General features: G+C 42.1%; 2 protein-coding genes across 2 annotated transcripts in view; one reads left to right on the forward strand and one right to left on the reverse strand.

The window, feature by feature from the left end:
- Positions 1–5543: 5543 nt before the first annotated feature.
- abraa (actin binding Rho activating protein a) lies at positions 5544–10662 on the forward strand. The gene is made up of 2 exons (XM_037679750.1): positions 5544–6642; positions 9623–10662. Exons 1-2 carry the CDS (start codon positions 6013–6015, stop codon positions 10058–10060), a joined length of 1068 nt encoding a protein of 355 aa, XP_037535678.1. The 5' UTR covers positions 5544–6012; the 3' UTR covers positions 10061–10662.
- Positions 10663–21110: 10448 nt separating this feature from the next.
- Positions 21111–24784, reverse strand: part of rims4 (regulating synaptic membrane exocytosis 4) — a 171047-nt gene continuing 167373 nt past the window's right edge. The window contains exon 6 of the mRNA XM_037679038.1: positions 21111–21329. Coding sequence (XP_037534966.1) covers positions 21111–21329 — 219 coding nt within the window. The remainder of the gene's footprint in view (positions 21330–24784) is intronic.

Here is a 24784-nt window from a genome sequence, read left to right on the forward strand (position 1 = left end):
ACACACACACACACACACACACACACACACACACACACACACACACGTGTGACTCAGCCGTGTCAGATTCACAGTCGAGAAGAACAGACGCAGCTCTAAAGAACGCCTGTCAGGTTTATTTCGGTCCCCGGCTGAAAACGGAGCTTCGTGCTCTGATGTGCTGCCGTCCCGTTAGTCCTCAGCATCTTCTCTTCTGGTAAAATAAAAATTATAAATAAAGTTAAAACCTTAAAAATGCTGCAGCATCCATCATTTTCTAAACAAATCTTTGCATAAAAATGAGAAATGAATCAAATAGGCCCTGCTTGAATGTCAAGTGAAGGTCAAGTCAAGGTCCTTTATTGTCATTCTCATCACACGTGGTACATGTGATGGAACAAAATGGTGTGCACAGGGTTCCAGTTACATTCAACAAATTAATGGTTCTTTTCTTTTTAAAATGTTTTTCACTCTAAGATGTTTAGGATTCATCACGATACAGAGCTTACATTATTCATTGCAACAAGGGCTTTTTAATGCTTGACCTAATAAAATAATTTAAAAATCAGAACCTTACATGTTAAATGAGTCACCATTTAGCACAGAAAACAATCAGCAAATGATAAGAAATAATATTAGATTGTGGAATATTCAGCTCCACAGCCATCAAAATACAAAAAAACAAAATTACTTTTTTATATTACTGCATGCAAAAGGTGCTGTGAAGAATTGTCTGAGCCTCAGGTCCATTTTCCTGCGGTTCATTTAAAGCGTTTCATGCTTCAAGTACAGATTCATGACGGATGGTTTGGAGATTATATTAATCCCCTCTTTTATTTTCAGTCAATGTAAAATAAAAAGCATGGAAAGAAGAAACTCTCCCCAAAAAACACTGAATGAAAAGTATCTCCATCAGAAAAATACACTAAAGACCCAAATCTGTTCACGTTTCTTTGGCAAATCTTTCCTGATTAAGTTGAAATGTTAATTTTTTCTGGTTTGTACCACGAGCTGGTTCTTCCCTGAATGTCTGCGAACAGTTAACGTTGAGTTTTAAAGACATGCGTGAGCCGAGCTGTGTAATTCAATTAGACACAATTATCACAGGACAAGACAATAAATCATAAAGTTCTTACAAATAAAAAGTTATATATCTTTGTATCCAGGCTGTCTTCCCAGCCACCAATAAGAAAACATTGTAAGCCAGAGTTTTCATATTTAGTCAAAGTAATCCAGGTCAAAAATATAAATAAGTTTGTTTCTTTCTTTTGTGCGTTTCATTTCTTGCCGTCTGTTTTTTTTTTTTTTTGTATTGAACGTTTTTTTTAACTTGCCGTTGTGTTTGAGTGCTACTGAAAAATGAAGAACAAACTTGCAATTAATTGATATTCTTAAAAAGATGTAACAAAACAACAAAGTGTCTGGTGTTGAACCCAAGCGACCGCGGAGACTCTGAAGTAAAATAAGAATTAATTTATTAATGATGACAAAACGAAGCTGACGGGGCAGAAAACTTCCTTTGAGGAGACACAGAGGGAGAACATACTCCAGATAATCTAGGGACAAATGAGAAGACACAAGACGCAGAATATGAAGGAACACTACGGAAGGACAATGAAGAACACCTGGGGGGGCTGGGATACAGGACAGGTGTGCCAGGAGCTGGTCACATGATGGAGACAGGACAATACACAGAGCACACGGAGCCTGTCACAAGCACTGCAGCTGAGCCGTGCATCACAGCAAGCTCCCAGAAGTTCATCAGTCCCACAGAAACTCAAAGCAAACCTGTTCGTCTTAGGACAAGTGCAGAGTCGCTCTCTTTCCTGGAGACTCCTCGACCAACAAAGTTTAACTAAAGCAGGAAAATCTGGAAGTTTGCTTGATTTTACAAACAGACGAGGGTTTCACTGAAGAGTCCGGAGCGACGTGAGACGTATCGTAGTTGTAGTGATGGAAGGAAGAGGCCGTGAAATGGACAAGTGAATGTTTTACTTACAGAAATAACCAGTTTTCACATTCTGGCAGAAACATTTCAGTGAATTACAGACGATTCCAGTGGGAATTACTGCCATTTAGAACCCGTTAAAAATATATTCATGAAGAAATACCAAGACAAAACTCATCTCAGAGACATAAATAATTTAAAACAATAATGAATACATTTTTCATGCACACTAATGAGCAGCTGTTTCTCAGAGCAGTCCATCTTTAATACTAAATGTAAAACTAAAGGACAAACTTAACTTGAACGTCGGCGTCCTAGAATCCTGGCAGAGCAGTATTTGCCACAAACCTCGCTGTGGTGGAGTGGAATAATTTTTAAAAAGCAAAAAGACAAAGAGTAAATGGTAAATGGACTGTCCCTATACAGCTCCTTTCTATCTTATGAAGATACTCAGAGCTCTTTACTACAATCTGTGCCTCATGTACCCATTCATACAGCTCTATACTAGATCTCTACAAAGATAATGGAACAAATCATTCTAAAGAGACTAATCAGAGCTTCATCACATTCAGACACTGATGGGACACACATCAGAGGCTGTGAGGGGTTCAGTGTCTTGCCCAGGGACACTTCAGCATGTGTCTGTTGGTGGATTCGAACCCCCGACTCTTGTATTGGAGGACGACTGCTCTAACCACTCAGCCACAGTGCGCTGTCACGTGCAGCAGCTTCAGGCTGAAGAGCCGGGGACAGTTGCTCTTTTCACCAGCGTTGGATCAGAACACGTTGTTCATCTCTACGGCGGAGCAGTGATGTCATCGTCATCGCGCTCTGCCAGAGAAACGTTCCCCTCGCTTCGATCGCACCGACTCCAATCTGTCTTCTTGCTGTGAAACTTGGACAGCGCGCCCGTGATTCTTCGTGTTGCTTTCATAAAGAAAATGTTTCTCCAGCTCTGTCGCCTCTTTGTTGAGGATCCTCAGAGTGGGCCACAGTTTGAGAGCGTGAGGTAAAGTTCTCCAGACGACTGAAGAGTTACGAGTGGAAGTGTAAATGTGTGCGACTGTGTCACCGGCTGTGCCGCCGCAGTCTGGACTGGCGCTCGGCTTGGCCACAGGAACCGAGCTGTGATGAGACCCGACTTCGTGCAGTGATGCGTCAGCAGGTGCTGAAACAGACACAAATACATCCCTCAGCTAAAGGATAAGCGTATGCACAAAGACAGAAAAGACACAAGAAGCTGTGTTTTAGTGACACCAGAAACTGATCCTCTTTTTCCAAACTGCAGTGGGTTTGATCGACGGTGTGGAGACACCATCATGTATCTACCATGACCTTCTACCATTTATCCAAGGCCGGGTCATGGAGACAACAGGTCCAGCAGAGAAACCCACACGTCCCTCTCTCCAGCTCCTCGTGGGTGAGCCCACAGTGTCTCCAGACCAGAGAGGAGTTCAGTATCTGCCCTGGGAACTCTTCTGGGACACGTCCAGAAAACCTCCAAAGGGAAGAATCCTAATCAGAGAGCCAAACCAGCACAACTGACTCCCTTCGATGTGAAGGAGCAGCAGCTCCGCAGGATGACAGCAGTCATCATCTTTAAGGCTGAGCCCAGCCTCTTGACGAAGGAAGCTCTTTTGATCCAGTTGTACCCGGGATCTCTTTAGAATGTAGACGGACTAGTAAATTCAAAACTTGGCTTTTAGACTTAACTCTTTCTTCACCTCAACCAACCGAAGCAACGCCCTCATTACTGAGGATGTAACTCCGATCTGCTGATCCATCTCTCGCTCCATCCCCCCATCACTCAGGAGCAAGACAACTAGATACTGAACGTTGCACCTGTCGGACAAATTCACCTGATGGGCCGAGGTCAATTCACAACATTTTGTATTTGTGTGTTCGTCAAAACTCAAAAACTGGGAGTGTTTAGAGAGTAAAAACCATTTGCTCTGTTTTCACAGAAATAAATGGTAAGTAGCAGCCAAACGTTGCAAATCAAACGTACTATTTAATATTGAGCATGCGTCAGGATACTATTTAATATTCATTATAAATAAAGGCTAAATAAATAAATAGGCAGTGGTGATGCGTTAGACTCTGGTTTCCTCCCACAGGTCCATGTTTCGGATTGTTCGATTATTAAAAACATAACACGTACAAACTGAGTCCCAAAAACTTTTGTTTTACTTAATATTTTTATTTTCAAAGTCTTAAAATGTTTTTTTTAAGTGATCATCAACATCTGGCATTGATGCAAGTTTACCGTAATGTCACCAAGTCTGAGTCTCAGTGAGACTAAAGCTTTCCTAAATGTCCTTTACAACAGCACCGACTCCAGGACCGCTTCTGATCTGAGATCTGCCGTCAGCTCATGTGATCTTCATTCAACCTTGATTTAAACAGGTCAGTCCCATTGAGTCTCGAGGACTCACTTACAAGACACCTGACCATCAAACTGCATCTTTTTACTTTCTAGTGACAACCATTTCTATTTCCATGCAAGCCTGTTGTGCACAACAGGCTGTAGGAGCGTGCAAGTGAAACAGCAGTCCAGAAACTTGAGACATATGTGCACTTGTGTTCACATAGTATGTCAGAAACCTGAGTCAAAGACAGTTTGGTTATTTTGGTCTGCAGACTCTCAGAAGACACATTCAATTCACTTCAGTTCAGTTCAGTTTAATTATAAAGCTCCAAATCACAACAAAGTTGTCTCGGGGACTTTACAGGAACATTCACACAATTAGTAAAGTTCTCTATCTAAGAATCCAGCAGACAAGTTGAATCTTGGCTTCGTTGCAGTCTCCCATCCTGAGCAAGCACAGTGGAGACAGTGGAAAGAAAAACTCCCTTTAACAGGAAGAAACCTCCAGCAGAACCAGGATCAGGACAAGAGACCATCTGCTTTGACCGTTTGAGATTTGAGATTTGAGATAATTCAGCATTATCTTGCTCTATTTCAGTTCAATATGTTTCAGCAATGCAGATTTATTTTTAATTCTAATAAACTCAACACCATGTATTAACAAATCATTGTTCATTTATTTGCTAACACACCCAGACCAGGTACTCGGTGTGCTCGTGTTGTCCGTGCCCTGTCTAGTTAAAACAAAGAAACTATTCTCAGTATTCACTTGATGGTCATATTGTTCTGGCTGATTAATGTAAACCCATATAATAATAAAACTTCACAAAGATTTACAGAAAATGGCTTCATGCACACGTGTACAGGCATGTAGACAGAGTCCTTTGAGACCCACACGTGTACATGCTGCACCAGACCTCCCCTACAAGAAGGGGCTGCTGTGTGTTTGGATGACATGTCCCCAAATATATTCAGTGACCTCATGCGCTCTTTCATGGCCTGCTTTGTATAGCAGGCCAGCTCAGAGAAACCTGCTTGTGATTCATCTTCTTGTGTGTGAGGACGGAAACTGAGGACTTGGTAAAAACACTGGACACCTGTTCCCTGGACCCTGCTCAGAGAAATTCCTCTCGTCAGTGTGTGTACGTGTGCCTGTTAGTAACAGGAATGTTGAAACTGAGCTGCCCCGTCTCACATGGACGCCGTGCGGCATCACTTCCTCCACAGCGGCTCTCTATTTAAAGGCCGCTGTGGAGGAAGTGAGTCTTCAGGATTAAAAGCAAAGCCCGTGCACTCTTCACACCAGCAGCTCAGCCTCTGACCCGCCGGGTCTGGAAGAGTCCGGATGTTCCTGTAATGATCTGCTGAGATTTATAAAGCCGAGGTGCCTGGACGATTGCTGGGAACGTTTCAGTTGGCACAGGGAAAATTTGTGAGATTTGCACCTAAAACGTTTTTGACTTTTTTTTTTCAAAACCTTTTACTTAAACTGGCATTTTTTTTTTTATCAAAGAAGGAAGAACAGCACTTTGGATTTAACTTTGACTCATTCTTTGGCTTTCTTTACAAACGATACCATCAACAGAAGAAACAGCCACATCATCTGCATACAGAAGTTTTCCAAGGTTACTACAAATTGTATTAATATTTGAAAGGGCTTACCACACAGGAAACAAATAAATAAGTTTGAAAGTGACTCCAGTGGTCAGCTGTTGCCATGAGTAGTGGTGGGGTATCCACAGTTTCACCACAGGAGCCGCAGGCTTTTAAACGAGCGGCTCGTAAAGTCAAATGTGCTGCCATGGTGGCGAATCTGGCCAAGAGCTGGCAAGGATGGGCCAAGGAACACGCAAACAAGCAAGATGCTATCCCAAGTGGCTGGATGCCTTCATCTGTTGAGGAGGAAGACAGAAAAGAACGAAACCATGTCGTCAAACTGAGCGTTACTCCACGAGTGATTGCAGCAGATACCAGCGACTTCAACGAAAATAAAATCCGGACCTGCTCTGTCACCAAGTCTGTTCAGCTGAAACGCAGTGAGTGCAGCAGTGGCAATGTGATGAACGCCATCCGAGACAAGATGGAGTCGGGTCCCGAGGAGAGCAAGCCATTTTTAGGCAACGAGTCGCCAACACGACGCCGTCACATGAGGGCGCTACAGAGCGCAGGAGGAGGGCTTGTCCACGACAAGAAGCTGAAGCTCCAGGAGAAGAAGCTGGGATCAAGGAGCAGCAGCTTGGACACGGAGGACAGCGGGATTGGAGAGGACGGAGGGCTCAGTGACAACAATGAACCAAAGACTGAACAAAGTGGCAGCGAGTCCAAAACAACGAGCATCAGGCCCAAGGTAGAGTGGTTAGTCACTGAATCATACACCAGCACCGCAATTAGTCATGAAAAACACGCAACAGTTCGTATTTTAAATTATTTCACCACTCTAAATCTGTTGCTATAAAGATACTTTTTTCAATCAACAGATAATTCCCATGTTTTAACCGTGCAGTTTGTAAAGATTGAAGATGTCACTTCCACTGAAAACGTTCATCCTAAAGTTTCAGCTTAGTTTATGGCAGGGCCTTGGTCCGACATGACCAATGCTTTTCAGCAAGTTATGACGACTGAAGCTGTGCAACAAACACTAAAAGTTCAAGAACCTTTATTGTCGTTTGCATCACATGTGGTAGACGAGGTGGAATGAAATTATGTACTCTGGTCCCAGTTACACCCAAAAACAGCAAAATATAAAGTATTAAAAAGAAACGAGGATCTAAGATAACGCTAAACACTAATGTAAAATAAAGACCTAAAACACCACCTTTAGATCAATTAAATCATGCAAATAAACTCTTGACCTTAAGGTGAAGTCACCCGAAGGAAACCAACTCCTTCATGGACAGCAGACAGATCACAGCTGCATAACTAGATATCTGCCATGAAAGGCAGAGAAACATGCCGGGCCCTCGTGACATGTCTCAGAGAACGTCCCGCTCATAAAAACACACATGGACCCGCTGTGTAATGGAATACGTGTCAACCAATACGGTCCATCTGCAACGTGTTCTCCAGGCTGACCTTCAGGTGGAACAGCCAGCGAGACTGAAACGGGGTCAAGAGGCACCGAAACCAAACATGAGAAACAGGAAATATGAGAAAGTCACCTTTCTTAAATTACTTTATTGATATGAATTCAAAGGTTAAATGGTTGCCATGGAAATGAACAAAAACATGAAAATAATAATAAAAATTGAGCGATACTTGGAGTTCCCAAGAACTTTGTGTTGTTGGGTGTGAGCCAAATAACATTTTGAAATCTTTTGTTTTGTAAAATCAAATCCAGGCTGTGGTGCGGAACGTTGTCAACGACAGCTTTAAGACTTAATCATGGATTTAAAGAAAAGTAACATCAGTTAAAATAAATATACAGTGTTTTACAGCCGGGGTAATGACTGATAGTTTGTGAACAAGATGCTTCAGAAACTCAACAACAACTGAAATAAATCCCAACGTCAGCTAAATGTGCTCATATTTACAATTTATTATCATTTAACATTTGCATATTATCAAAGAACAGACAGACGTTATAAACTTTAGCGATGATGGTAAAGATGACGCATCTGTTTTGGCATATTTAAAAAAGAGGGATTTCACAGACAAAATGAAGATTGTCCTGTGGGACTAACAAACATTTTAATTCAGTTAACAGGTTTTAAATGGTTCATACAAATGTGAGGGACCAAGAAGCGCTGAGATCCAAGCAGCATGAAAAACTCAGGCTTAGTCACATTATCACTTAAAACACGAGTGGAAAAGCCTCGGCAAGCGGCACGTCTTGACTTTCACAGAGCAAATGCCAAAGACGTCTGATGATGTGAGGCCTGGCACGCTGATGGAAACTGATACAGCAGGAAGAGACGAGGGACAGCACATGGAAGACCTTCAGGTGATCAGAAAGTGCACATTTCTATTGAATACACGAGTTACTTCTCATTCAGGCACTTACACTCCACATTAAAGAACAACTTACAGCTGGCTGGTGAGCATTCTGTGCAGAATAAAGAGTTTTACTTTAAAGTGTTGATCATAAACAGCAGCACTGGCACAACTACTTCATGAAATCTATTTGAAGTTTTATTATCATTCGCGTCACATGTGGTGGAGGGTCCCAGTTACATCCAGCAACAGCGAAAATATAAAGTGTAAAAAACAGTAACAAGGATCTAAGATATAAACTAAGAAATATGCTAAACACTTAATAATATAAAACAATACAACAACAACAGAGCATGAAATAATCAGCAGCATGGATTTAAAAATATACTTTTGAGGTGGTTTATTAAAATAAGATGTTTAAATCATTCTTCAGACGCCTGAGTGTGCAGCACAAGGACCAAGCTGAAGATCTGTTTTAACAAGTGGCCAGAAGTTCATTTAAAGACTGAGGGTCACTAATCTTGAATGAGTCAAATTAATAATATTAAGTTAACATTAAAATTTAATTTACATGATTATCTTGAACGGATGGGTTGAATGAACCTGAACATATTTGCAGCTAGAGGCAGAGTGCAGCGAAACGCTTTAAATGACCGAAAACAACTCTGACTAAATAAAATGTCTTGTGCAACATTTGACCTGGGTGTATGCAGGAGTGATGTTAGATGCAGTGAACTCATCAGTGCATGGGAACGTGACAACATACAGCACTTACTAAAATGTTTGTAGCTAGCTGATTAGCTTCTGACTAAATGAGGTACAAACTGTCCAGATGACCTGATATAACCTTTTCTTGTATTTATCTACCTGGAGGATTGAGCTACAAACCTTCTGACTATCCATCCATCCATCCATCCATTATCTTTACCCGCTTATTCCATTTTGGGTCACGGGGGTCGCCGGTGCCCATGTCCAGCAATCACTGTGCGAGGGGCGGGGGACAACCTGGACGGGTTGCATGTCCATCACAGGGACACATAGAGACAAACGAGACCCCTCAGGGGTTGCCAGTGAACTAACTCACACAGACATTTTTTTACACCAGACTCCCTCCCTGACACAACCACAGACCACCGAGCTACCACATCTGTCTGTGTGGACCACAGCTCCCCGGGGGGGTGGGGGGGGGGGGGGCAAATGAGGGTGGAGGCAGGAGTGGGTGCTTCACTTTACCCGCACACATTTTGATGTTGTTGGTCCAGGGGATTGAACTGGTGACCTTCCGATCACAGGCTCACCTTCTCTAACCTCTGCACCACCACTCCCTCTGAACCATGTGTCACTGTTTTAATTTGTCCGGATTATTATTTGATACTAACGCTATTTTGTATCTGCAGATTAAAATAGCCACCATGAGCGACATCAAGAGCCGCTGGCAGCGCTGGTCTGAGCAGCACACTGAGGGACAGAAGCTCAACCCCTTCAGTGAGGACTTTGACTACGAGTACGCCATGTCCCAGCGTCTCCACAAAGGTGACTCGGGCTACGGTCGACCCAAAGACGGCTCCAAGACAGCCGAGAGGGGAGACAGGGCCCAGAAACACATTCACAGGGAAATGGAGGAGATGGTTTGGATTATCAGAGACATGGGCATGAAAAGTCAGGAGGGACACGTCTTTATTAGCTTCGGCCGGCTCTTCGATCGCTACGTCAAGATTTCAGACAAAGTGGTGGGCATCCTGCTGCGCTGCCGCAAACACAAGATGGTGGACTTTGAGGGGGAAATGCTGTGGAAAGGACAAGACGATGACGTTATTATTACTGTGAGGGAGTGAGAAGAGACGGAAACTCCAAGTCTGCAGAGAAACCTGTCACCTGTCACGACAAGTCAAACATGAAAATGCATCATGTTGTTCAAACACTGCTGGTAAAATGAAACACAGGCTGGCTTCTTCAAGAAACTGCAAGAAAGAACTGTTTACATTTAAATATGATGACCTTTGCACCACTGACATTTATTGTGCATGTGCACACAAGCACCCACTGCACCAGCGACCTCGTTACTTCTGCTCGTATACCGGAGACATCATACGATGAGAGGTAGCTATATTTAGCATGCTACCCATGCTAACTATGCTGCAAGCTACAGGCCTGCAAAATTCAGTAAAATGCCAACGACGCCGCTCGGAGCCGATCTGCTGCAGCTGAAGCAACAACACGCTGAAGCTGATTTCATTTCATTCATTCATTCATGAAGCCACGAACTCCTTTCACCAAAACCATGTGGCTGCAGTCTCTCTTATGTTCTGCTTAAATATTTTAAATAAATGGAACACAAACTTATAGAAAACCAAAATGCAAAGTACAAAAGTGTTATTTGTCTACTGTTTCAACATTTAACTGCAGATGTGACTGAGCCAGAGCTGAAGTGAGCAACTCAAACAGAAACGATCTGATGCTGAAGCAGCATGCAGATGTTTTATTAAAGTACGTGTGTCTATAAAAGCAGGAAGTCCTGCAACAAGTCTTTAATGACTGACATTCTACTGACTCGTTATGTTACAGTTAAAAATCCAAAAATGTTTTGGATGATTGCATATTGTGATTTAGTTTTTAAATTGATAGTTGTAGAATAAAAAATGTCATGTTCTTTTACGGCAGCACGGTGGTGCAACTGGTAGAGCTGCTGCCTCTCAGCGAGCAGGTCCCTGGTTCAAATCCCGGTCCAGGGGCCTTTCTGGGTGGAGTTTGCATGTTCTCTCCGTGCATGCGTGGGTTTTCTCCGGGTACTCCGGTTTCCTCCCACAGACCAAAAACATGCATGTTAGGCTGATTGGTAACTCTAAATTGTCCCTAGGTGTGAGTGAGAGAGTGAATGGTTGTTTGTCTCGTTTGTCTCTATGTGGCCCTGTGATGGACTGGAGACCTGTCCAGGGTGTCCCCCGCCCCTCGCACAGTGATTGCTGGACATGGGCACCAGCGACCCCCGTGACCCAAAATGGAATAAGCGGGTAAAGAAAATGGATGGATGGATGGATGGATGTTCTTTTACATTGAAAAAACAGCAGAAGTTCTTTAAATATTTTATTTATTTATTTATTCAAAGTGAACATATGTACGCACCCTGCAGATGTTGGATGCTGTCTATCATGGTGCACTAAGATTCATAACTGGCTGTAACTACCGTACCCACCACTGCACCCAGTATTCACTGGTTAACTGGTCACCATTAACTTCACACAGACTCTCTTACTGGTACATCTCCATCTTTAAATCTCTTCTTGGTCTGCTGCCTTCATACATCTCCTCCTACATGTCTCTGTGTGAGTGCAGCTACAGCGTGCGCTCTCAGGACATCATTACCTGCAGTGTTCCCTCAGTGAGGACTGAACTAGACAAAAGGACCTTCTCCTACTCTGCCCTGGGGCGGCTGTGGCTGAGTGGTTATAGCAGCCATTCTCCAACGCAACAGTTGGGGATTCAATTCCACCAGCAGTCACATGCCGAAGTGTCCTTGGGCAAGACACTGAACCCTCATTTCCTCCGATGTGTGTCCATCAGTGTATCAAAGTGATAAAAAGCTCTGATTAGTCTCTTTAGAATGATTTGTTCAATTATCTTTGTATAGATCTAGTAGAGTGATGTATGAATGGGTCAATGAGGCACAGATTGTTGTAAAGAGCTTTGAGTATCTTGATAAGATAGAAAGGAGCTGTATAGGTACAGTCCATTTACCAGTGATTGGTCCTAAAACAGAACGGCACTTTGAGTTTGATCGGGTCAAATAGCTCATAAAACCTTGAGGCGAGTGAGGAACAGTTTGTATATTAAATGATATTTGATGATATTAGATGATGGATGATATTTGATGATCAATGATATTAGATGGTCCTGGTCCGCATTGCCGGCAGTAAGTCGGGTTTGTTCCCGGTGAGAGTTGGACTCCGCCAAGGTTGCCCTGTGTCACCGATTCTGTTCATAACTTTATGGACAGAATTTCTAGGCACAGCCAAGGTGTTGAGTGGATCCGTTTTGGTGGCCTTGGGATTGCGTCTCTGCTTTTTGCAGATGATGTGATCCTGTTGGCTTCATCAGATCGTGATCTACAGCTTTCACTGGAGCGGTTCGCAACCGAGTGTGACACGGACGGGATGAGGATCAGTTTCTCCAAATCCGAGGCCATGGTCTTGAGCCGGAAAAGGGTAGAGTGCCCTCTCCGGGTCAGGGAGGAGGTCTTGCCCCAAGTGGAGGCGTTCAAGTATCTCTGGGTCTTGTTCACGAATGAGGGAAAAATGGAGCGTGAGATCGATAGGCGGATAGGTGCAGCATTGGCAGTGAAGCGGGCGCTGTACAGGTCTGTCATGGTGAAGAGAGAGCTGAGTCAAAGGCGAAGCTCTCAATTTACCGATCGATCTACGTTCCTACCGCCGCGACCCGACCCCGGATAAGAGGAAGAAAATGGATGGATGATATTAGATGATATTTGATGGTATTATATATTAGATATTAAATGATATTAGATTATATTAGAATTAGATGATTGATGATATTTGATGACATTTGATGATTGATGATATTAGATGATCAATTATCTATTCATCACACTGAACACTGGGACGCCATGTCATCCAGACCAGAGAGGACAAGGATAGCCGGAGTTGTTATCAACGCTCCGTTAGAAGCCTGCATCACTGATGGTATGGGGTTGCATGAGCGCTTGTGGCATGGGCAGCTTGCATGTCTGGAAAGGCACCATTAATGCAGAGAACTATGTTCAGGTTCTAGAACAACATATGCTCCCATCTAGACGTCATCTCTTTCAGGGAAGACCCTGCATTTTTCAACACGATAATGCCAGACCACATTCTGCAGCAATCACAACATCATGGCTACGTAGGAGAAGGATCCGGGTACTGAAATGGCCAGCCTGCAGTCCAGATCTTTCACCTATAGAGAACATTTGGTGCATCATAAAGAGGAAGGTGCCACAAAGAAGGCCCAAGACGATTGAACAGTTAGAGGCCTGTATTAGACATGAATGGGAGAGCGTTCCTATTTCTAAACTGGAGAAACTGGTCTCCTCTGTCCCCAGACGTCTGTTGAGTGTTGGAAGAAGAAGGGGGGATGCCACACAGTGGTAAAAATGGACTTGTCACAACTTTTTTGGGATTTGTTGACGCCATGAAATTTGGAAACAACAGATTTTTCTCTTAAAATGAAACATTCTCTCAGTTTAAACTTTTGATCTGTGATTTGTGTTCTATTCTGAATAAAAGATTAGATGTTGGCACCTCCACATCATTGCATTCAGTTTTTATTCACAATTTGTTTAGTGTCCCAACTTTTTTGGAATCCGGTTTGTAGATGATATTAGATGATATTAGAATTAGATGGTATTTGATGGTATTCAATGAGGGGAACACGGTCAGACATGGGCACCGGCGACCCCCGTGACCCAAAATGGAAGAAGCAGGTAAAAGATAATGCATGGATGGATGGAACACGGTCAGAAGGAATGCTCCAGAGAAACTTGATGAGAAAACTGTTGTGTCTGGATGTATGGAGGGTGGAGGAAATGTACTTTAGGGATCCTCCCTGTTTTCTACCGGCCGCTGTTTTGTGTCCCTCTCGTTTTCATCAGAATAAAATGTGACAGAATGTGTGAAGAAATGGACACACGGTCACTGGAAACAGAAAGGGTGCAAGTTATTTTCTGTTGTTTAAAGTTAGACTTATGTGTGTTCAATAAAATTGAATGGAAATTCACTTTTAGGTAAAAAAACCAACAACTGTCCAGATGATCTGACTGAGCATTATTGGATTTGGTACCTGGATGATTGAGCATAAACTTTGGTCACTATTAAGTTGATTTTCTGCACAAACTAACTTCAAATGAACTTGTTTTTCCAGTAAAAAGGTTGTAAGCTCTATCACACACGTAGAAAACAACAAAAAAGGTTGAATCCTGTCATCTGGACAGTTTCTTTGAGGGAGAAACGTTTCGTCTTCTGGAAGACGTCATCAGTCTGCAGCCTGCCAACCAGATCTGTCCCATACGAAGCCTTCGCTGCTGTAAAGGTTGAATGAATGAAAATAATATAAACACACATATGTGTTGGGTTATTGTGCACAAATTGTAAAGGTGAGCGGATATTTGATTTTATTTCTATCTATTTCTGAGAAGAGGCTGCAGGAACAGTTTGTTTTTATTGTTCTGCTGAAGTGATGGTTCTGTTTCATTGTTCTTTAGTATAAAACATAAAAACTCAACCCAAAGGTGCAATCTAGTGTCTTTAGACTTTGTTTCTATAAGCCAGATTATTAAAATAAATCCAATACAAGTGGAAATGATGCCAAGAATGCCATAATTTGATGCTTTTTATTGAGACATTTCATTGTCTTTAATGAAGTTTTTTGATTTTTGATCATTTCTGTTGAGAAACACCACAGGATGGACCTTCTTTGTTTCCAGTTTCCTCAGTCCATCCGTACCACCAAAGCTTTTAGTTTGATTTTAAATTGTTGTCAAATCAATGTGGGTTTGGTGTTTGCTGCTTGTCCCCTGTCTTCCTGTCTTCAACACACCTGTCCTAATCACACCAGGTGTTCCTCATTGTCAATCACAGGTGATCCTATTTATTCAGTGTCTTGTCCTTCCCCCAGGGGTCATCCTTTATTTTCCTGGATGATCTTATCCAAAACCTTTTTTTGTGTGTTTTTATTGTCTATTTTGATGTCTGTTAAACGATGAAATCCTAAAGTTTCACCTTAAAAACCTCCATTGTTGTGTCCAGTCTAGTGTAACGTTAAAGAATACTGCATGAAATGTGTAAGGACAAGTGGCGCTGACAGTTTTGTCCTTTTCACTGTGGATGTAAGAACGATTCGTGTAAAAGAAGCAGCTTAGTTGTTCAGAAATCCAAAAAGAAGCAAAGACATGAAGATCAAGACTCCTGTATTGTTGCTTCACTGGAAAATATTTGTTTTACTCTGTTCGATTTAAAAGCACAATGAGCCATAATGAACATCTAAAAAAAACTACATTTTTCTGATTTAAAGTTGTTACAAGGAACAAGTCCATGTTCAAGATCCACACTGCGACAAAACACCATCATTTTAGGTTCAACCCAAAAAGTGTGAGTCAAAAACTTCAAACTGAGGAATTCATCAGGAGCGCACACAGAATCAATCTCTTACATGATTTCAGTGATGGGTTCAAATGGTGACGATCTAAAACTTTATTTTTTTGCATTGTTCTCATAAAGTAACGAGACAATTCATTGTCCTTAGCCCTGACAAAATGTACGTTTTAAGGCCTCTACTTACATTACAATTGATAGAAATACACTTTTAGACATTCAAGTGACGGACACGACCAAAGAAAGACATAAAATCCCAGAACACACAATGTTTGGTGCTGAGTAGTTAACTATAACATTTAGAGCTCAGTAGCATCATTTGACTTTAAAAGTTACAAAACGTCACAGATAAAGTGGTGGAAAGTCACTTCCTGCGAACAAACAATGACTTTTTAATTCCTGACGACGTTTCGTTCATTAGAGAAGGAAGGTTTCTGACATTTGTGACTTTAGTGCTCAAACTTCTGCTGAAGTCCAAATCCAACAGATTTCTTGTGTGCATGTGCGTGGACGTGCATGTGCGTGGACGTGCTGCCAGTCAGAGGAACAAGTGTTAGAGAAGCTGTTGAGATCCAGATGTTTCTTTAAGCAGCTCTCAGCTGCAAGTTAAGACGAGGTCAACCAGAAAGTTCTGTCCCTTCCTGCGTCTCGCCCTCCTTCCAACACCACACGATCATTTCTCTCTTGTGAATGAGTCCTGGAGGCTCAATGGGATTTACCTGTCTGAATAAAGGTTGAATGAATTTGTTCCGCAGGTTAATGAAACCATCTTGAACTCGGTGACTCGAGCATCAAGTCTGGGACAAACTGTCTCCAGGACCTAAACTTAACTAACTGTGTGGAAGGCTGCCATCACAAGATGTTCTGTTCTTGTTTTTACATGAATTGAGATTAAATCGTTCATATTTTCAAATCTTTGCATCAAAATAAATGTTTGGGGGTTTGGTAAATTTATTTTTGGATTTAAAAATAAAGTATTTTGCAAATGGGGGATGTAATGGAGGGCAGTCGACTTGGTACCAGAAAGTCGTGGTTCGACTCCCGCCATGCCCAAACGTCGTGGTGTCTCTGAGCAAGACGCTCAATCCCTAAGTGCCCCCCCGGGTGCCCACATAGCTGCCCACTGCCCCACCTGGGTGCATCCCAGGTGTGATGGTTAAATGCAGAGAGCTCGTTTCATCCTTGTATGAGAACATGCAATGATGACATTTATTATAATAATCACAATAATATAAAAAATAAATAAATAAATAATAATACCACGAAAGTGTGAGAACTGCCCCCGTCTATCTCTGTTCATTTATTTAATTTATTTATTTACCTTTTATTTATCCAGGTTAGTCTCACTGAGCCACGAGAACTCATTTTAAAGAGAGACCTGTTTAGGAGCAGATGGTGGGGGTTGAGTGCCTTGCTCAGGGGCCCAGGGTGGGGCCAATGAGGGTGGAGGCAGGTGTGGGTGCTTCACCTTTTCTACCCACATTTTGATGTTGACAACTGGGAGTTGAACCTGCGACTTTCCAGGCCCATCTTCTCTAACGTCTGCGCTGCCACTCCCCTAATCCGTGGCCCCCATCGTCTTTTTTACTCCCCTAGGGATTTGGAAACAGACAACAACCCACCTTCCCTTAAAACATCACTCCATCACTGAATCACTGAGTGCGACGTGTCTGAATACACTTTTATTGAGACCAGTTGTGTCAGTAAAATATTCAAATAAAACATAGAATGACCAGTTTTGACGTTAAGATGAAATGTTCGTCTAAAGTTGGTAAAATGCCACGATCTGGAGACGTGGCTTTCACAGCACGGATCATTTAAATAATCCTAAAAATCCTATAAATAATCCTTCTGAAGCACTGATCAGAGGAACGAGTGAATCGTTCAAACATTTTGAGATAAATTCAGTAAAACGGAGGTCATCTTGAAAAACGATGATCGTGACTTTTCAAGTGGATACAGTGATTTTATAAACCCGAGGTGCTAGTCGTCACTCTTCACCAAATGAAAGCTTCTCATAATAGAATATTATAATGATAAATGATATATTTATAATGATGCTTCTTATAATAGAATATTGTCATAATCTGCAGCGCTGCGTAAAATGTTTTTATCTCCAGAGCGTCTTGAGTTTAATTGATCTTGATGTCAAAACAAACTGCAAAAAAATCTCAAAGCCAAAAGTGTCCATTTGTTTTTGGCGTCAAAATTTATGAATATTTTTGTACAAAAAGCTGTTTTGAGACAAAAGCAACGCACCGAGTGGATCGCAGGAAGAAGTAGTTTTATGAATGAATTTGAGCCGTACAGCTTTTCTAACACAGCCCCACATTTACATACATGTTTCTTACAATGTGACAATTAGTTATATCATTATTGTTATAACATTTATGCTACTTGATGTCGTTTCAAAATGGGTCGTTCTCATGTTTTACATGACATTAACACTCCTCTAGATTTGAGTTATGAATTTATAAAAACATGCAGCCACCTTCCACACCAGTGTGGCCTGAAAATATAAATTAATTACCGTCAAGAAATGGTCTTTTTTTGACAAATAAAGTTTTATTGTGAACTTCACGGCTTCCAGTGCGACCGTTTTAATTTGATTTAACCACAAATTAACTGTGGGTGAAACTGTTGACGAGCTGACAATCAGAGGTGATTACTTTGTGTGAGGCAAACACCACTTTCATGGCAAACAACTCTTTTTTTACTTATGTTTTTATACAAATATCACTTTAGTAGGTTTCTATTTGTCAAAAAAATGATGCTGACGAATGCCCTTTCAATGCTACAGAATAAAATCTCATCAAAATGAAACCCTAATGAAGTGAGTTGTGTGAGAAGAACTGCAACGAGTGCACGTTTTATTGCTTTGAAGAAAAATGATGATTTGTTTGAATCAGCATTAAAATCCCTGCAATTCTGCTACTGGCAACAAGAAGGCGTAAATAAATCAAGACTGAGCGATTTTATCACAAGGATGCTTTTGATTTGAAATTTGACTCCAAATATAGAAAAGTATTTTGTAATATTTCGGTTCTTTATCATGTCTCATTGGGAAAGAAAAGGTCTAAAGTAATTTTAGTAAAAAATAATTTGCTACACAGAAATGTTTCTGTTCATGTTGCACAGCCCCACTTCTGAAAGAGTTGGGACACTATAACCCATAATTAACAATCTCAGATCAACATTATTCACAGTGGGACATGGTGATCAAATGTTGAAACTAAAACATTGTTCTATACACTGAAAAAATAAAATGGGGTAAGTGAATTTTATGCAAACCTCACGTCTCATTTAAATTGAGTCGGGGCCAAAAAGGCTCAAATTAAACGGAGCTTATAATAAACAGCTGGAGGAGCAATTAAAAAATCAAGTTGATTGACAGCAGCCAGAGGGCTGGGCGTGAAACGAGCTTCTGAAAGAGGCTGACTCTGCCAGAAGTAAAGATGGGCAGGGGTTCACCAGTCTGGAAGTAAAGTTTGGAACACTTTGATCTTCCATCATATTCAAAGTGACCCTTTCTCAGCACTTGATGCGTTCACGCTCCACCGTGAATCAAAATGGATTTATGACACGTGCATCCAGTTTTGGTTTACTTTTCACACGTCGCAGCGTTTTGGGAGCTGGGAATGTTTTTACCAACATTCGTTCAAGTCCTCGTCCTTCTGTGTTCAGCTCGTGCCTAGTCTTATCAAGATGTGTGCTAATTATTAAAAGTTGTAATGAATCATGCAGATGCTACCAGCTAATGCTACCATCTCACAACAACTATCGAGTATCCTTCTCGTTGACTTTGAACAATAGAGTAACTTTGGCTCACTCCAAAGGACACAAACATTATTTACATGTAAAAGACATGAAGTCCTAAAGTGCCCAAAGTAAAGATGTTTGCTCTTTAATAAAACCTACAGTTTGCATGTTGTTCCCTTTAAATTCATCCTATTTCTGTCCTTTTGAACAGTCCTGATGTCAGCAGACGCATCCTTTGTCTGCTTGATCCAAAGTGCATTTCATGCTCTCTCCCCCCACCAGTAAACACCAGGTGGCCTTGAATTCAGTGGATCGGGGCTTTAATTTGGACTGAAGGGGACGCTTGCAGCCTAAATACAGCTGTTAGATGTTGTGAGTGGTGGTTTCCGCTCCTCCCCTGCAATGACCCGTGCCAAGAGATGAGGATGCAGAAGACACTTGCTGAGAGAAACTAGAAACTGTTATTAGACAACTGGAGGCCAAAGCATAAAGTAGGAGGACGATTCTAAAATATCAGCTAAAAGCGTTTCCACCAAGGATCAAAGCCGGAGCTGTCGGTCGCTGCAGCCCCCTCTTTGTTGCTGTTGGTGATTTCATTCACTTAAAGCAACGGTTGCTGCACTTTGAGACCTGCACGAGGATTGTGAGTGTGAAAAGACCAACACACAACAGAAGTGATGAATGAGGACACAATCAGACCCCCCCCGGCTGTTTCATGCTGTGCACGAACGTGACATCCTGTCAGCAAGATTTAAACATGCTCATCTTGTGCATTTACCGTTCGCTGCTTTAAAATCAAATTCAATAAACACTTTGCATGCACAGTTTAGTTGGGCTGCGACGGGATCTTTACCTGCTAGTTTCATATGAACTCTTATTGAAAACATTTCTTTAAATAAATGAACTGAATATTTCTGTTTGTAACTGCTCCTGGATGACTTCATGTTGGAGAACACTTGGAGCTGAAGTGCCATCAGTTGGTTTAAACTGTTTCATGAGCTGCAGGAACTCCTCTAATCCATCGCATAACTTCTTACACTGGGAGGCTGCAAACGACCCGTGGTTGGGTCACACTGAGGGTTCTGGAGACTAAAAAATGTGGTTTGGTTATAAAGTAGATCCTGTCTCTTTCTGACACTTCAGATAAATGAACTTCAGCACACAGCAAGTGCAGAAACGTTTGGTTCTGGACTCTGGATCGAGATCTGGACCTTCCAGAAGTGAAAAGGGACTCCAAACCACGTAGGTTGGTCACATAATGAGTTGGACAATGATGAGCCAGATGTCTCACAGACAAAATCAAAACACATTCAGTTAGGTTCTTTAAATCCAAAGTGTCTTGTACGTTACAACTTGTTTTATTTACTCTGAGAGTCCTCCAGTCCTGCTGTGCACAACATGGGAGACTGCTTTCTAACGTCCTCTCTCTCCGGTGGGGTGAATAAATGGATCCCAGTCCCGAGCCGTCCAGCTGCTAACGAGGACGCAGAAAGACGACGCGCAGGCCTGGGAACGGAAACTGAATGCCGGCTGTGATGAAGGCGTGAAGCAGAAGCAAAGCTGTGTACTCCAGTCCCAGGACGTGATCGATGCTGGCAGCCGAGCCCTGCTTTGAAGTCTCCTCATTAAGTACCGTTTTATTTTTCCCCATCAAAGACTCCTGAAGACGGCAAAAGAATTCCCTTTTAGTCCCCTGGGTGGTACGGTGCAACAAAAGAAATGCACTTCCTGCTTGTCTCAGGACATGATCTGATACAATTTCAAAAACTACCGTACGTTACAGATCAACGCAGGCTGACCTGCTGGTCAGTTTCCATCAGTGATGATCCCCACCATGGTTGAAGCTGGGAAATCTTCTTGAGCAATAATTAATGCCTACCTTCAAGAAAGCTGGGCAGATCCATCTGCAGTTCATAAAAACATGTCTAGGACTTAGCTTAGCGTTAGCATCTGAGCAACAGCATCCAAACTAGAGTTTGTCCGAGTATTACGATCTGTCGCAGCATGGCCCAATGGTGCTCTCCAGAGACATTTGAGATGAGTGGCGAATGAGCGGCGCCATCGTTGGGTCCACCATCGAGGAGGTAGGGAACAACTTGTACCAACCAATCACCATGGAGCTGAGGTCCAGCTCCTCCAGCAGGATTCGAGCGACGCCCATGAAGCATTTGCGGTCCATTCGTCCATAGTTCCCCCAAACAATCACCTACAAAGAGGAACATTCAAAGAAAAGAGCGTTTTATACACAACGAACAGAAATCAGTCATTTTACAGTGAACGACCGTGGCTCGTATTTTAATGTAAACTCTAATTTACTGACATCCTCTCTGGACGTGAGCTTCACTCGTCACTGCTGCGGTTGTTACGCCGTAACGTTTTATATTGTTACTGGTTAGCTTAGATCTTTTAGAGAACTGTTCATTTAGCTTATATCTTAGTGTGTTCGATCCTTGTACAATCATTTTTATAATTTATATTGTTGGGTGTAACTGTAACGCTGTGTGCATAATTTCATTCCACCTCCTGTACCACATGTGATGCAAGTGACAATAAACAACTTGAACTTGTTTCCTGAAGATTAATTTTTCCAGCAGTAGCAGGATGACGTGTCAAAGTAAACGGGCTTTTCTTGAGCACAAGTAAATCTGGAGCTCCGGCGTGGGTCGTGGCCCAACGGTGACTCGGAGCTAGCTGACCTGCAACGATTGGACCTGAATAAAATGGTGGCAAGAGCAAAGTGCCTGGTGCTTGAGTGACTGCGTCAGTGCTTCATCGCGGCTCGTAACAAGCTTGGTTTGATCACAGCTGGACTTCAGAGACAATCTGTAGATTTGCCTCCTCCACTACTTCAGCTAACCTGGAGCCCATGTACCTGCTCTCAGGTGTAGATCACCTTCAGGACTCACCATTGTTCTTTATAAAGCCTTGCTGGACTTCACTCAATACTCCAAGGATGAAGCGTTGGTATCTTTTCATATACAAATGCGTTTTATGAAAAGGACCATCATAGACGTACTCCCAGTTCATGTCACTCCACAGCGCGCCCAGTCTCAGGACCAGGCTGTGGTTGAAGGAACTTTGTGCCACAGAGTCGGGAACAATGAGTTTGTCCTGTTTGGGCCAATGGTCTTGGAATGATCTGCAGCTTAAGTTGAGCTTGGAGTCTTTTTAGTCCTTGATCTAGTTTTAAACAAAACTGTCGGTGGTTTCAGTCACATCGTGCACTTGTCATGTTTAAGTGTCTCATTGTGATATTTTTAAATTTCCATTGCATTTTATGTCTTATTACCAAATGTTCTGTTGTAAATATTTTCATGTTACTGTTACTAAGACTGCTGCTGTATTCGTAATGGCTTGTTTGCACCGTGCACATTGTCCAGGACATCCTTGTAAAAGAGATTAATAATCTCAATGGATTTCTTTGTTGGTAAAATAAAGGTTTAAATAAATATGTTTCCGTGTGCGTTTGCAAAAGTGAGAGATTTGCATGTTTGTGTCTTCTGTCCCCAACATCCTGATAAAATCAGGCCTCGGGTCTCGTCAGGCGGTGGACACGTTAATCAATACCCCTCAGCAAACGTGTCGTCTCATGCGGAGGTCGTGTGTCTGTGAGCGCCAGAATATCAAGTGTTCCCACAGACTCCAGATCTGCCTCAGTCCTTTCATTCTTAAAGAACACATCGTCTTTTTCAAAGAGTCCCCACAATCAAAACGCATCCGCACCTCAGACGCTGCAAACTGGAAAACTAAAAATGCTCATTGCAGCAGAGAACGGGACAAAAAAACGAGATTTAAATTCAACATTTGCTTAGAAACTGTGGTTTGAAGCATCAGAGCTGAATCCTTGTGATTGAAAAGTGTCTCAGACCAGCTTCAGGTAAGTGAATGCAGCATCTACAAATCCTTTAAAAAGTGCTCCTGGTTAGGAAATGAACATATTTTTAATAATTTACAGAATGTTAATAAAACTCCAGGATAGCTTGTCAAAAGTGAGCAAATGACTCGGTCATGGAAGCAATTAAAGAAGGGCTTTCAAATGGATTTCAGTCAACTAAAACAGCTTCGTGATTTGCTACAATGGGAAATGACAAATTGAAAAGTGCTGCTGATTTCAGCGGTTTTCATTATCCGGTGTGAGCGAGTTGATGAAAGTCTGAGGACGCCCACAGACAGCAGATAATTAAGAGGGCGGCGTTTAGAGGCTAATTACACAAGAGCAGCTGGAGGCAGAGCTGCAGGCCGTTAACACGTCACGGTTCCAGCCGCTGCTTATTAACGAAGCTGACACTGTGGCAGGAGCTGCTCGTGAACTTCAGCGGTCAGAGGTCTTCATAGTGGAGACGTGATGAAACGTGACCGAGGCAGGAAATAAGAAGTAAAATGTACAGGTGAGCAGAAAGGACTCAAAAAACAAACTGAAGGTAAAAAGATGAAACGCTGTGAAGCAGGGAGGAAAAGCTGCGTTAACACCAGTCCACCTCTGAGTGAGTCGTGGGGACATGTTGGATTATAAAAGCTGCTGAAGCTCAGAAATGAAGAAATGGGTCCAATTCTTTTTGGAAATGTGAAGCTCTGGTTTTCAGCTGCTTCCTCTGTGTGGTCTCAGAACCTCCAGAACGTTTCTCCAAGCAGCATATCTCCTGGTCCACGTCCGCTGGTTGGAGAAAGTTGGAGAGCTCTTGATGTTTGATGGAGACACTTTGAGGACGGAGATCTGAGTCTGGGGACAGAGCGCGGCCTTTTTATGGATGTTGCAGATTCTGAGTCTGTCTGGGTTTAGTTTCATGTCCACATCTTTGCTTCAGATCATTCATGCAGCTTCACTAACATCATTACCAGCAGATTTAGTTTAAAATGCTCGAGATTAATTTTCAGGATAATGTGGCTCCGTTGTGATGAAAACATCTCGTCAGTTTGACGGAGTGCCAGAAAATGTTAAGAAGTTCTTAATGTTCTCCTGAAATGTCTCATCAATTTATCTTAAGAGGACAGTTCTTGGTTCATTACAACCAGAGCTTCATGTGATCCTGCCGGAACAGGATCCGGGAACGCTCTTATTTTGATAGGGTGTGTTCCGGTAACCTTTTGCTTGGATCCAGTAGCTCTCAGGATTATTAATAAGTTACGAACAAATTTGACTGCCTTGAATGAATAAAACCTATAATGGATATGTTCTCTGAAAATAATTACATAAACACTCATTTTAAACACAACAGCCACTTACGAGCCTCCTAATAAAACATCAGAGCGGCTCCTTCAAGTAAACATTTCTGCTTCTACCCTGAAAAAAATCACCGCCCCTACAAGTTCAGTCATGGGCAATTTAATTAAAAACACAAAAATATAAATAAAACCGCACAACTAAACTGAAAATCAGTTTTACACATTAAGTGAGTCATTATTTTGATTATTTATTAAAAATATGAAAAAAAAAAAAGTTTGATTTGATCACGTGATGTACATCACATCAAAACAACGACACCAACTTGTCAAAATAACAACGATCAAAACGTCAAAAAGACGTTCCATTTTACATTAATTTTTATAAAAAAGTCTTTTGTACAACTGAACAATCGAGAATTGAAGCGCCTGAAGGCAGCGGCACACGACGCGACCCACAACTCCCCGTTTGGTTTATAAATTAAGCACTGATTACAAGTA

The sequence above is a fragment of the Nematolebias whitei genome, chromosome 7, assembly GCF_014905685.2.
Source record: "Nematolebias whitei isolate Nwh7 chromosome 7, NemWhi1, whole genome shotgun sequence".
In the NCBI taxonomy this organism is placed as follows: domain Eukaryota; kingdom Metazoa; phylum Chordata; class Actinopteri; order Cyprinodontiformes; family Rivulidae; genus Nematolebias; species Nematolebias whitei.